At 35.1% G+C, this 13,293-nt stretch overlaps 1 protein-coding gene and 1 pseudogene across 4 annotated transcripts in view; both read left to right on the top strand.

The window, feature by feature from the left end:
• Window positions 1–13,293, top strand: part of LOC111147104 (solute carrier family 4 member 10) — a 292,076-nt gene that overhangs the window by 194,923 nt on the left and 83,860 nt on the right. For all 4 annotated transcript variants that reach the window (XM_022503092.1, XM_022503036.1, XM_022503157.1 and 1 more), the window contains 2 exons: window positions 263–350; window positions 8,326–8,472. In XM_022503092.1, the coding sequence (XP_022358800.1) occupies window positions 263–350; window positions 8,326–8,472 (235 nt within the window). The remainder of the gene's footprint in view (window positions 1–262; window positions 351–8,325; window positions 8,473–13,293) is intronic.
• Window positions 9,094–10,133, top strand: LOC111147324 (annotated as a pseudogene).

Genomic DNA, 13,293 nt, shown 5'->3' on the forward strand with positions numbered 1-13,293 from the left:
ACCATGTAGGCTCTACAGTAATTAAATGGGAAAACACTGAGTTCAAAATAACCATGGATTTCCCTTGCTCAAGGACCTTAAGAATAAAAGTCAATCATTATAAAAATGCTTTAAAATAGTAATAAACTGTGAAAAAATATGTATTTTATACTGAAGTCCTCATCTTAAATAATTCTTTTGCGCTGAGTCATTCTGTAACTACTGGAATTGTTTTTTGTATTTCTACCATGAAACTTTTTGTATTTTTTCTTCTTAATTACAGATTTTTGTTCATTCTTCTGGGACCCCTGGGAAAGGGTCAACAGTACCATGAGATTGGCAGATCAATTGCAACCCTAATGACAGATGAGGTATTTATTCAAGTTCATTGGGAACATTTTCCCCTACTAGGTACACTTAACTTTTGGAGTTCCTGTATTCATGACTATCTGTTGTGAATCAGATTTCTCTCTATGGAACCCCCCATCCTTCTGTGCTTCCACTATAAAATTTCCTTTGGAAAAATTTGTTTGAAAGGGGTAACAAATTCACACACATGAGTATGATGCTTTAAAACCTCGTATTCTAAAGAAAATGATTTGGTGACACTTAGAATGTATTTATTAATATTCTCCTATAGAGTATGTGCTGCTAAAGTGAGTCCCATTTTTAATATCATTAGAAATCTTGTTTTTGGCAAAATAATTTTAGGACCTGAAAAAACAATGGTAGTTTATCTGAATAGTACATACAACACCAAAAGCTATGCAATATCTATCAACTCTCTTTACAGTTGCCTGAATGTTCTTAACCTGAGAGTCTTTGAACCATTAGAGGAGCTATAGATGAACTTCAAGGGACCTGTGATCTCTTTGATACAGCACACAAATTCTTCTATGTAAAAAAATTGTATGTAATTTTTTTGGACTGGAAAAAGCTTTTATCAGCTTCTCAAAGAGGTGTATGATCACAAAAATAAGAACATAAAAATAACATATAACTGATTTCTTGTATTCCCTAGTACCTTATGGGAATCTGTTGTTAAAGAGTGGATGCAAAAGATCACAGAAGGGTCATATATTCAAAATTCAGTAGTAAATAACAAACAGGTTATGCAATTTTTAGAATCTCATCTAAATAATGTATTTATTGAAATACTTTGGCTTTGGATACTTGAAAATCTGCAAAAAGAGTGGATTACTATTGTATATAATTTTTCCTAGGTTTATGAAATCTGAAAAATTTGAACTTGTCTTGGTGATATAAATTCTATTATATCTGTCCAACTTACGTTTTATGGTTTTGTATGGATCCGTTATTGTATTTACACATAGGAAACCAAATGCTAGAAGAAAAACACATTTTTCATCAATTTGAGAAAGAATCAGCTTAATGAGTGTTTTCATTTCCTATGGCTGCCAAAGAGACTTACCACAAAGTGGGTGATTAAAACAAGAGTAATTTATTTTCTCACATTTTGGAGGACTGGAAGTGTGAAGTCAGGGTGTCAGCGGGAGAGCCACATTCTCTCTGAAGGCTCTAGGGGCGAATGTTTCCTTGTCTCTCCAGTTTCTGGTGGCTCCTAGGGTTTCTTGACTTGTGGTGGCAAAATTCTAATCCCTACCTCCATCTTTACAAGGTCTTCTTTCTTGTGCCTCTGTGTGTCTCCTCCCTTTCTGTCTCTTATAAGGATACTCATCATTGGGTACAGGTCCCACCCTAATCTAGGATGATTTTATCTTGAGATCCTTACCTTCATTACATCTGCAAAGACCCTTATTCCAAATAAGGTCACATTCTAAGGTTCAGGTGGCCATGTTTTGAGAGGTCACTACTCAGTTCTCCACAGTATCACATTATTGAGGAAATCTGGAAGAAAACAGAGAAATTGGAAAAGGGCTTCATGAGGACCACAAACCTGCTCTAGTAGAATTCTCTTGAGAAGACACTCATGGTATCTTTGCTTTTAGTGTTTCCATATTGCTTAATATTTTGCAGTTATTACAGTCTTGCAAAATATATGACACTGTGATTTGCAGTCCACAATTTAAGTGTTGTCACTTTTATGCACGTATATTTCATGTTATATTATGTTTCCGTATCTACCACATTAGGAAATAAGATATTTCTGGGGCATGGGGTATATTATATGGTGAGAGGAGCATGCTGCATCATGGGAGGTTCACAAGTACTTATGGTATTTCTCTTCCTAATTCTTCTCTTTCTCAATTAGAAGTCAAGATTTTCTTAACAGAAAGATGTCAGTTCCAAAGTTTTTTTGACTAATCAAGTGGCCATGGAACAACAGGGAAGCATCCATGTTTTTTAAATTATAGATTTAGAGTGAGAGCAGAGAAAGGATTTCCATCTATTTCCTTGACTAATAAGAACTACCCAATTTGAGAGCAAGCATTAGCCATCTAAACGCAGGCTCAAACATAAATTTCTTCAACTTGAAAGTTTAGAAGTTCGTTTTGGGGCGATTTGTAAGTCTCTGTGAGCAGTGGGATAGCGAAGCAGAAATAGCCAAAAAGTTACTCCAGAAAATGAGAGCAATTGGTTATAATAATAGACCCATTGAATATAAAAAAAAAAAAGTTTAAATGGTTTTAAAAGAGAAAGAACTTTTTTTTGTTCAAAACCCAAGTAGAGAAGTTGTTCTGCTTATCTAATTGCTTTGAAGGCAATGAATACTTAACTCATTAAGAGTAAAATGCAATATATTGATTCATAGAGTTTAGTTAAGAAAGTGGTGAATCAGACTATGGTATCAAACTGTAAATTCCATGTTAGCGGTTACCACTTACTCATTTTTGTTCCCTGATTTTGTCAGGTGCTCAAATAAATATTTGTTGACTGAACTCTGGTGGTTTTTCTCCTCTCCATCCTAGAAATTTCTTGTAGGTGGTCAGTCTGTCTTTTCCTTTGTATCTTTAGACCTAGCATAGTGTCTGGTCATGACAGAGTTTAATCTTTCTTTTTTTTTTAATGAGTTAATGACTGAATGTGCTAGTCAGCTTAGAAATACCTCACATTGAATCAATTCGGTAAACTATTTTCTTTCTTTCCGTTAAGCGTTGCTAGCGATGAATCATATGATTTTGCTTATTGGCACTACTGCCAATGTATTTATCCCTTAACATTCTTAAACATTATTAAGCAAGCCAAATCACTTTTGTTTATATAAATAGTATGCTGATATTTTTCATAGCAGAACTTAAAACTGAGAATTTAAAAAAATATGTATTTATATAATTGATTTAAAAATAATGAGTATATATTAACATAAATGACAGTTTTATGAAAACAAAAGGAATATAAAAACAAAAAAAATTACTAAGAGTGGCATTGTTTTTTTTCTTCTTGTTCTGGAATTTTTTGCCAAGAATTTTCTCTCTTACCCAGATTTCAAGTCAACACTAACTCTGTTCAATCAGCAAACATGCCCAAATATAGTAGTTACTTAGGAAGTATATATTCAATAAATGTCCAGGTTTTCCCCATCCTTAAAAGGAAATCCCTCACGGCTTCACATAGCATCTACCATTGAAGAACTATTGACTGAATCTGAATTTCAAAAGCTTTGAAGGAGTAGAATCTTCCTGGACCTGGTTATTTTAGCTTCATACATCTCAGTGTATTACAGCCTGATTTTTATCACTACCACTCTACTCAAACTGCTTTCAGTAAGGTCCCTGTTTATAGAATATGCTATTCAATGTTCAGCACTCATGTCTCTTAATCTTCTATTGGCATCTCACTAAAACCTTGAAATGTATACTATTGCTTACCCTAAGGTAATAGTCTTTTATTTTATGTTCAATGAGTTTTATACTTTTTCTCTCATATATAAGTTTTTTTTATAAGTTTTTAATATACCTGGAATTGCTTTTCATGTGGGAGGTCGGTAAAGATCCAGTTTCATTTTTATTAAATAATCACTTGGCTTGGCACCATTTACTGGCTAGTCCATCATTTACTCAATTGTTAGCAATGAGTGCTTTTCAAAAAAACAAACAAAAAACCCCCACCCATCTCTGTGTCATCACTATTTTAATTACAATATCTTTACTGTAATAAGTCTTGGTCTCTAGTAGGACAAATTACTCCTTTACTTTGTTCTTTATTAATTCATTCAATAAATATTTATTGAATTTGAACTATTTATCAGGTACTCTTGCAGTTCTGGGGCTCTATCAGTGAACAAAATAGACAAAAGCTTTTTCTTTCATTGAGCTACTAGTCTAGTGATAAGATGAACTAACACATAACATAAGTAAATAAAATATATGGTATGTGGTCATAAATGCTATGGAGGAAACTACCAAAGCAGGGAAGGGAGATCGGGATGGAATGGGGAGAGCTGCAAGTTAAAATCAGGAACCTAAAAGAGGAGAGGGAGCAAGCTATTCAAATATCTGAAGAAGGAGCTTCCCAAGCAAAAGGATAAACAAGGGAAAATGCTTTCAGACAGGAGATGCCAGGAATATCTGGGGAACAGCAAAAAAGACAACAAGGCTGGGCAGGAGGGAGAAAGGGAGAGGGCAGTAGGCAATGAGGTCAAAGAGACAGTGGGCCAGTCTGTGTAGGGTATTTGTACGTCATATAAGGACTTTGATTTGGAAAGCAAATGGAAGGTCTAGAGTAGAAAAATGACATGATTTATCTCACATCTTAAAAGCATCACTTGGCTTGTGGAAGAGCAAGGGGGAAAAGCAGAGACACCAGTTAAGAAGGATTGCAACAATTTAGGCAAACAATGGTGAAGAGAGAGACATCAAGGCAATTCCACTTAAAATCCCATTGGGATTTATTGAGGAGCTTGATAAGCTTATTCTAAGAAATACATGGAAGAACAAAGGTCCAAAAATAGTAAAAGCAGGCTTGAAGGAAACAAATACATTTACTGAGGTTTCCTCCTAATTCATTGCTGGTTTTTTCTCAGTCTCCTTTTCTGGATCCTTCCCACCTACTGTATTGATGGGAACTTTGTTTCTTAATTATCCACTCTGGTTCCTACATTATCAGTTTCTCCCTCCCTACTATATCATTTCTATCACCTTACAAAAGATGATCTGGAATCTCCTGTCTTTTAAAAAGAAGAGAAAGGAAGGGAGGAAGAGAGGCAAGGATGGAGGAAAAAAATGGGTGGATGGGTGGAAGGAAGGAACGATGGGAAGGAGGAAGAAGGAAGGAAAGAAGGGACAGTTCCTAGTTGTGCGATGGAAATTAAAACTATGGAGGCACCTGGGTGACTCAGTTGGTTAAGCACCTGCCTTCAGCTCAGGTCATGATCCCAGGGTCCAGGAATCGAGCTTTGTGTCCTTCTCAGTGAGGATTCTGCTTCTCCCTCTCCTGTCCCTCCTCCTGACTTGTGCGCTTTCTCACTCTCAATCTGTCTCTCTCCCTCTCAAATGAAAAAATAAAATATTTTTAAAAAATTAAAAAAAAAATAAAGCCATGGTCACTGGTCTTATGAAGTCATCCTTGATTCCTGTATTATCTTTCACACTCAAATCTGGATTATCAGTAAATATTCCTGGTTCTGCTTACACAATATATCTGGAATCCTACTACTTTTGACTTTCTGAACTGTTATTACCTGGTTCTTACTCTTTTTACCTGTCCCGGCCACCATTGTTACTCTATTATTGCAATAGACTCCTACTTGTTCTCTCTGCCCTTACCTATTTCATTCTGTTCTCAATACACAGCTAGAGCTGCTCTTCTGCTCAGGGCCCTTAATGGCCTCTTATCTCATAATTCTTATAGTGATCTACAAAATCCTACAGGATGACTTTCTGCCCCTCTGACCTTTCCTCTCAGACCTCGTTTCCTGGTGCTCTCCCTCTAGTTTACTTCTTCCCAGGATCTGGCCTCCTAGCTATTTCTAAAATACAATGCATGCTCTCACCTGAGACTTCGCATGGCTATCCCCTCTGCCTGAAGAGCTCTTGCTTCCAATACCTTGTTTTTTGCTGAAATGTCTCACTGAGGCCTTCCTTAATCACCCTATTTAAAATTACAGCATCCCCTAGTCATACCCTTATTCCTCTTTCCTGCTTCATTTTTCTGCATAGAACTTAACACCCTCCGACAAAATATATACTCACTATATTGCCTGTTTTCTCTCTCTCCCCTCCCACTAGAATGAAAGCTCATGAGGGATGGATTTTTGTTGATTTTACTCACTGCTGTATCCTTAGCATATAAATAGTTTGATAAATAGTAAATGAATGCTCAGACTCATGTTTTAGCGGGGAAAATAAGCATTAAACAACGAATTATGTAATTAACAATTAATTACAGTAAATAATTGTAATGAAAACTATTAAAAAGAAGAAGGTGTTAGGAGAGTTCTAATAAGATGTCTGATCTAACAAGATGTCTGATCCTGCTTTAATTCTCTTAAAAGTCAAATGAAAAAAAAGAAATTGAAAAAAAAAGAAAAAGAAAAGTCAAACGAGTGTTGATATCAGAATGTTAGGCTAGCTACATAAAGAAAAGGGAGCAGAGCTGTTTAAAGTAAATGAGTTATTGGTGAAACTGGTGATAGGAAATCAATAGTAAACAATGTTTTTAATTTAAAATCATACAAGTTGTGGTATCTATATCTCTGAGGAATTTTAAGATAATAGGAAATCAGCTGTCTTGGATGAATTTGGACATTCATTTATCTAAAACAGGTATGAGATCATGTGATCCCTTGAAGCTATTTTTAAATTAAGAGATCAACTCAAGAAAGATTTCAAGAGAGTTGTTACTAGCAGGGAAAGAGTAAAGTAGCTAAACTCTCCTTGGGATTAAAAACATTTGTAATTCTTTAATGTCCAGATTAGGTCTCATGGCCATATAAAACTCTTTAGAAGGTAGATATCCTGAGCTATGAACTCAGTGGGTTGTGGCAGGGAAATCAGTATTGTCAATATTTAACAAAATATATCTTTCCCCAAATACAACTAAACCATTAACTATATCTTTGGTGTCTTTATTTTATCCTAAGCAATGACTGTATATTTATCACACCAATGATCTTCTGTGAAAAGTTCTTGTCTGGAAAGTAAGGAGAAAGCCTTTGAAAATAATCATTACCTCTTCTGCTGAAGAAGTTTAGATTAAGTATCAAACCAGAAAAACAAATGGTCTAAAAGTAGATAAAATATCTGAAAGCACAATTTCCCTGGAAATTTTGGAGTATGTGGTCACTGTACTATGCAGCTCAGCATAAAGAATAATTTACTAGCTCCAAGCCTGAAATATTTGTTCCATTTCATATTATATGAAATATGAAAAGTATCAGAAATATTTATATTATGTTTGGTATAGATAAATTTTTCCAATTTATCTTTATTTTTACTTTCTTCATTTGTTATGTTAAGTATATCTGTCCTCAGTGTGTTGGTCAGAAGAGATTCAGCTATGCTGCAGGAATAACCTCCTCCAATCTCAGTGGTTTAAAACAATGAAGATTTCCTTTTATCACGCTGTGCGTCTATCATGGGTTGGCAGAGGGGCTCTGCTCATCATGGTCCCTCAGGCACCCAGGCCCATAAATGCTCCATCTCGACTTGCTTTTTCTCAGTCACTATGGCACACAAAAGGCAATGTGTTAACTTACACACTGATTGTCATTACCTCAACTTGAAAGTGACATATGTATACCTGAATCGGACACACCTAACCCCAGTATCGAAGAAGGCAAAGAGTGAAATCTTCCCCTGTGTCTAGGAGATCTCCAGTGTCCATCATAGCCTAAAGGACTACCACAGTGTGCATGTGTGTATATGTGAATGGAACTCACCTTGAATGGAAATATGCTTGCTACACTCTATAGATATGATATATACCCAGAGACTACTAATTTATAACTTTATCATTATTAAAAAATTAAAACAAAATAAACCTTTTTAATTGGTTTATATGTTCCAGCATATAAATATTGCTAAAATTTTTAATATAGTCTATAGATCGTATCTCTATTTTTAAGCAGGGGCTTCTTTCTGAAAGTTTCATTTACCCACACATAAATAACCTCTGGCAAACTTGAATCCTTAATTCTAGTTTAATGAGCATCCTTTCTTACTCCTTTCCCTTTCTCTTACTCTTGTCTCCAGAAATTTCAACATTCATTCTACATTCTAAGAAAAATATATATTTATGTGCATTCATAGAATAAACTAAATTATAATTGTTTACATTAAAAATTTCTTTAGTTAGAGCTGCCTATTTCTTTAAATTGTGATAATCATATGTAAGATAACTGGGAAATGAAAACACTGAATGCCTTAAGATTTTATAATTACTTTTTTATCTTTTATTTATTGTTTTTATCTTTTCCTCCTATAGGTATTTCATGATGTTGCTTACAAAGCTAAAGATCGCAATGACTTGGTATCAGGAATCGATGAATTTTTGGATCAGGTTACTGTTCTCCCTCCTGGAGAATGGGATCCAAGCATTCGTATAGAGCCTCCCAAAAATGTTCCTTCCCAGGTATGTTTATTTGAAAATAGTCTTACAAATCCCATCATTCTGTTGTCTTTTAAATACATGTACTGAAATAGTATAACTCATTCAAAAGATTCAAAATGACTTGAATGATAACCTCTGTGATGTGATTTATAATAACAAATATATATTTGGCATTCATTCTCCTTTTTGGCACAGAGCTCCTAAACTCCTTTAAATTCCCTAAGTAAGGCAAGCAGCAAAGGTGTCTTTTGTTATGTTAATGAGGTGACTTTAGAACTCGCCAAGGGATGGGGGTTGGTGTCCAGCAGAGCCAACCATGTATTAGAGGGGTGGAATTTTCAGTCCCACCCTCTCACCTCTAGTGACTGAAGGTCACTTTTTGTTGCTATCCAACACACCTCCCTGACAAATTTGGTATATTGATGATATGCCACTAACTCAAATGGTCCCATATGCCTGGGAAGATTTTAAATCTACTTTAAAACATATTATACTAGAGGAAAATTAAAATTTTAATAAAATTGTAAAATATGGCTTAAGAAAAATCCCATTGCCATTTTTCCATGTTTTGATATAGTTCTTTGAAATTGACAAGTATTAAGAAAATTCAGCCTCTTGCCCAGATGTGGTGCTTCTGCCACTATGGCTTCTCATGGGGTTATTGGCATTTTCCTCCTCTCCACTCTTCCCTTCTTGTGTCTGGAGCTCAGCATGGGATCCCTGATCTAAGAATTAAAGATCTAATTTTGCTATATGTCCAGATTTTCTTACTGCCTGCTCTTCTTACTTTAATTATTTCTGTGATTACCTCATGGCTTAATTCATTTGAATCTTTCCAAGTGTATCTGAAAGAAGAAGAAAAGAAGAATGAGAAAAGGCAAAAACTTGTCAGAGAAAAAGAAGCAGCGCAGGGTAAAAAGGCCAGTAGATACCTAGAGAATGTTCTAAGACCCCCATCAGGAAATGAAATTGAGAAAACTGGAAAAGTGCTTTTATCAGATGATGGGTGAAACCTTGAAGTTAAGCAATGGTCATAAAACTGGGGGTGATGAAGATTTGGTGCTTGAAAATGAATAAGACATTTTTTGAAACATCAAAGAGAAAAGGAACAGAGACTCAATTTGCCTAATCCTTTATTTATTTATTTATTTATTTATTTTGAGAGTGAGCGAGCAAGAGAGAGGGAGAGAGTGTGACTGCATGAGCAAGGGAGAGGGGCAAAGGGAGAAGGAGAGAGAGGATCTTAAGCGGGCTCCATGCCCGTCCCCAAACCCATTGTAGGGCTGGATCTCAGGACCCTGAGATCATGACCCAAGCAGAAATCAACAGCTGGTTACTTAACTGACTAAGCCACCCAGGTGCCCCAACCAAAGTTTCACCAACTGCTGAAGAGCCCACACAGAAGGAGCTTCTTGACCAACCTGAAGAATCTCCTGAAACAGCTGAAAAAGTAGTTATTGCCCTCCAGCATCCAAGTGGGTCCTGAGAAGAAAGTTTGTTTAGTCTTGCAGTTCACAGGTCTTATTTGGATGATGAAAATCAGGTACCACATATCCCTATACAACCTTTTTACTTCCTTTCCCAGAGAGCCCCTGGATATGGAGGAAGCCTGGTCCCTTCAGGATATAGGAATAACTGTGGATACTATACTCAATGTGAAAGAGAAGGAGCAGAGCAACTAATTAACAAATGAGAACTACCTATACTACATAAAATCAGTTATGCCATGACCTTACAGAACACTAAAAGATTTACATTAAAGTCATGCAATACCTTGATTGAGCTCAAGGCAATAAACACTCTAATGTTGATATCCATGGGAAAGTATGGACACAAGAGATTGGAAAAGGATTGTTCTCTGCACGTAATGGTTTTTGGAATGTGCCATCTTATAATGTACCAAATGAAAACTAGATAAAAATGTGTACAGTAAGGCACTTAATAATATTTTTCTTAGCTGACATCATTTATCACTAAGTTGAAACACAAAGTCATATGACCTTGTTTTCTTCCTCTTCAGTCCACCTTGCCACATTGAACATTTCACTACTCAGTCAAACTCTTTAAAGTCTACCAAGTAGAAACGTTTATTCTGCTGTATTTCTAGAAATTAAACTTTAAAGACATTCCAAAGCTCTTTAATGCTTTAAAGTTCTTTTTGATATTCCGTAAGGTATTAGTATCCAAAATATATAAAGAACTTATAAAACCCAATACCTAAAACCCAATAATCCAATTAAAAATGGGCAGAAGACATGAACAGACATTTCTCCAAAGAAGACATCCAGATGCCCAACAGACACATAAAAAGATAATCAACTCATCGTCAGGGAAATACAAATCAAAACACAATGAGGTATCTCATCTCACAATTGTCAGAATGGCTAAAATCAAAAACAAGAAACAACAGAGGTTGGCAAGGATGTGGAGAAAAATGACCCTCTTGTACTGTTGGTGGGAATGCAAACTGGTGTAGTCGTTGTGGGTAATAATATGGAGGTTTCTCAAAAAGTTAAAGTAGAACCATCCTTTGGTTCAGTAGTCACACTACTGGGTATTTATCCAAAGAATACAAGAACACTAATTCAAAGGTATACATGTACCCTTATGTTTATAGTAGCATTGTTTAAATAGCCAAGATACGGAAGCAGTCCTAAGTGTCCATCAATTGATGAATGGATAGAGAAGACACACACACACACACACACACACACACACACACTATGGAATATTACTCAGCCATAAAAAGGAATGAAATCTTGCCATTTGCAAAAACACGGCTGGAACTAGAGAGTATAATGCTAAGCAAAATAAGCCAGTTGGAGAAAGACAAATACCATTCAACTTCACTCATATGTGGAATTTAAGAAACAAAACAAATGAGTAAAGGAAAAAAAAAAGTGAGACAAACAGACTTAACTATAGAGAACAAACTGATAGTTACCAGAGGGGATGTGGGTGGAAGTATGGGTGAAATAGGTAATGGGGATTAAAGAACATACTTGTCATGATAAGCATGAGGTGATTAAAATAATACCTTTTAAAAAAGTAAAAAAAATGATAAAGTTCTTTTTGATAGGTATGTATTATTTACCTAATTTATGTCAAGATTTATTTAATTTTTCCTTGCATTAAATTGAAACATTTACAAGTTCCAGGTGGGCCAATGGTTTTAAAAATAAAATAATGAAAATATTAAAAAAAGAAAATTCAAAGGCATGACTTAATCATATTATATAGAAAATTCCCCATTACCACTGATCATATTTATGATCAGGAAAAAATTTTTAATTATAATTCTTATGTATTACCTTTGTGTGGACATATGGTATAAAAATTACAAAAAATTTGCCTATAAAAATCCAGTGTGCTGTTCACTCATGATATAATCTGGAAAGGTAAAAATAAAAACTGTTGCTATTATTTGGGTCATTTTTTAATTGCAGGCTTGACTTTGTTGAGATTGGTGGCCAAACGTTTGTTAAGCCCACTCATATTGCCACCTCTGTTCTTACTGAATATGTCTCCTGAAACCCTCCCAGTTGTCATCTACTCAGCCTTGTCTTGTGCCCTTGTCCCTGTGGAGTACAACCCGTCAGACTCTACTGCTCTAGTTGCCTCAGAAGTTTTCCTGGTTAGCCAGGTGGGCAAATGAACAAGTGTACCACTCATCCATGAGTATTTAAAAAGGTCAGCTCAGTCTCACTATCAATTTAAGAAATATGTACTGAGGTCTTATTCTGAAGTCATTTCATAATTATTAAAGATTATTTTGTTTCCTTTTCTCAATTATGACAGTTTTCTAATTCTATACCTACAGCCACATAATTTCTGTTGATTTCAAACTACTAAAAAAAGTTGATTAAAGAGTAACTTCTAGGTTACAGATTGACTTATTTTTGTACTTGTAAACATCTTTACACTTAGAATATTAGAAAAGGCAATATAATGCTTCCTGAAGTAAAAAGAAAGAAACTCTTCAATTGATGTTATTTGGAAATATTCTGTGAAAATATTAATACATTGACAGTGAGACTTTAAAAGTCACTTGTTAACACCATTTAGTTTTGTAAACAATAAACTGAAGTCAAGCATTTTTTAAAACATCTTGCCTTTGAGGAATGATGTTTTTAAAGCAACTTGAGGTCTGGGAACTCTCTATTTTTAAAATTATTTTTATGAGACTCTTTAAAATCAGGATTAATTATTGGATTCTGAGTATTAAGAGGCAGTAGTACATTGAATTAGGTAGTATAACATAGAATTAGGAATCAAGGTATTTGGGTTCTGCTATGCTTCTTTACAATAGTATTTCTTAAATGTGTGTTGTAATTGAATAACAGATCCTATGAACTATGTTTTCTTTCATTAAATGAATCAGGATAAATTAAAAGATATTAAGCACTCTGACTTCATATTCATTCAAATACTATTCTCCCCATGGGATAATTTTTATGGTTTTTATGTTCTTTTGAAATGTGTAAATCACAGATTTTTTTTTTTTTTCTTTTGGAGAGAAAGCACAAACATGTCAGTGGGGATGGGGGCAGAGGGAGAGGAAGATACGGGGCTTGATCTCACAACTCTGAGATTGTGACGTGAGCCAAAATCAAGAGTCAGAAGCTTAACCGAATGAGCGACCTGGGTACCCCATAAATCACAGATCTGTAAACACTTTTTCTTTTCAGTTAAGAGAAGACTAACTAGTTACCCTAAAGGATAACCTTGAAAATATTTGTTAGAACATCATGTCGGGCATTATAATCACTCCCTTGCGTATACCCTAAACTCCTTTGCTTTTCTCTCATGCCATTTACTTGCTTGTTGAAACCACAACCTTGT

Source organism: Enhydra lutris, unplaced genomic scaffold, assembly GCF_002288905.1.
Source record: "Enhydra lutris kenyoni isolate GAN:26980312 unplaced genomic scaffold, ASM228890v2 scaffoldscaffold1, whole genome shotgun sequence".
NCBI lineage: Eukaryota > Metazoa > Chordata > Mammalia > Carnivora > Mustelidae > Enhydra > Enhydra lutris.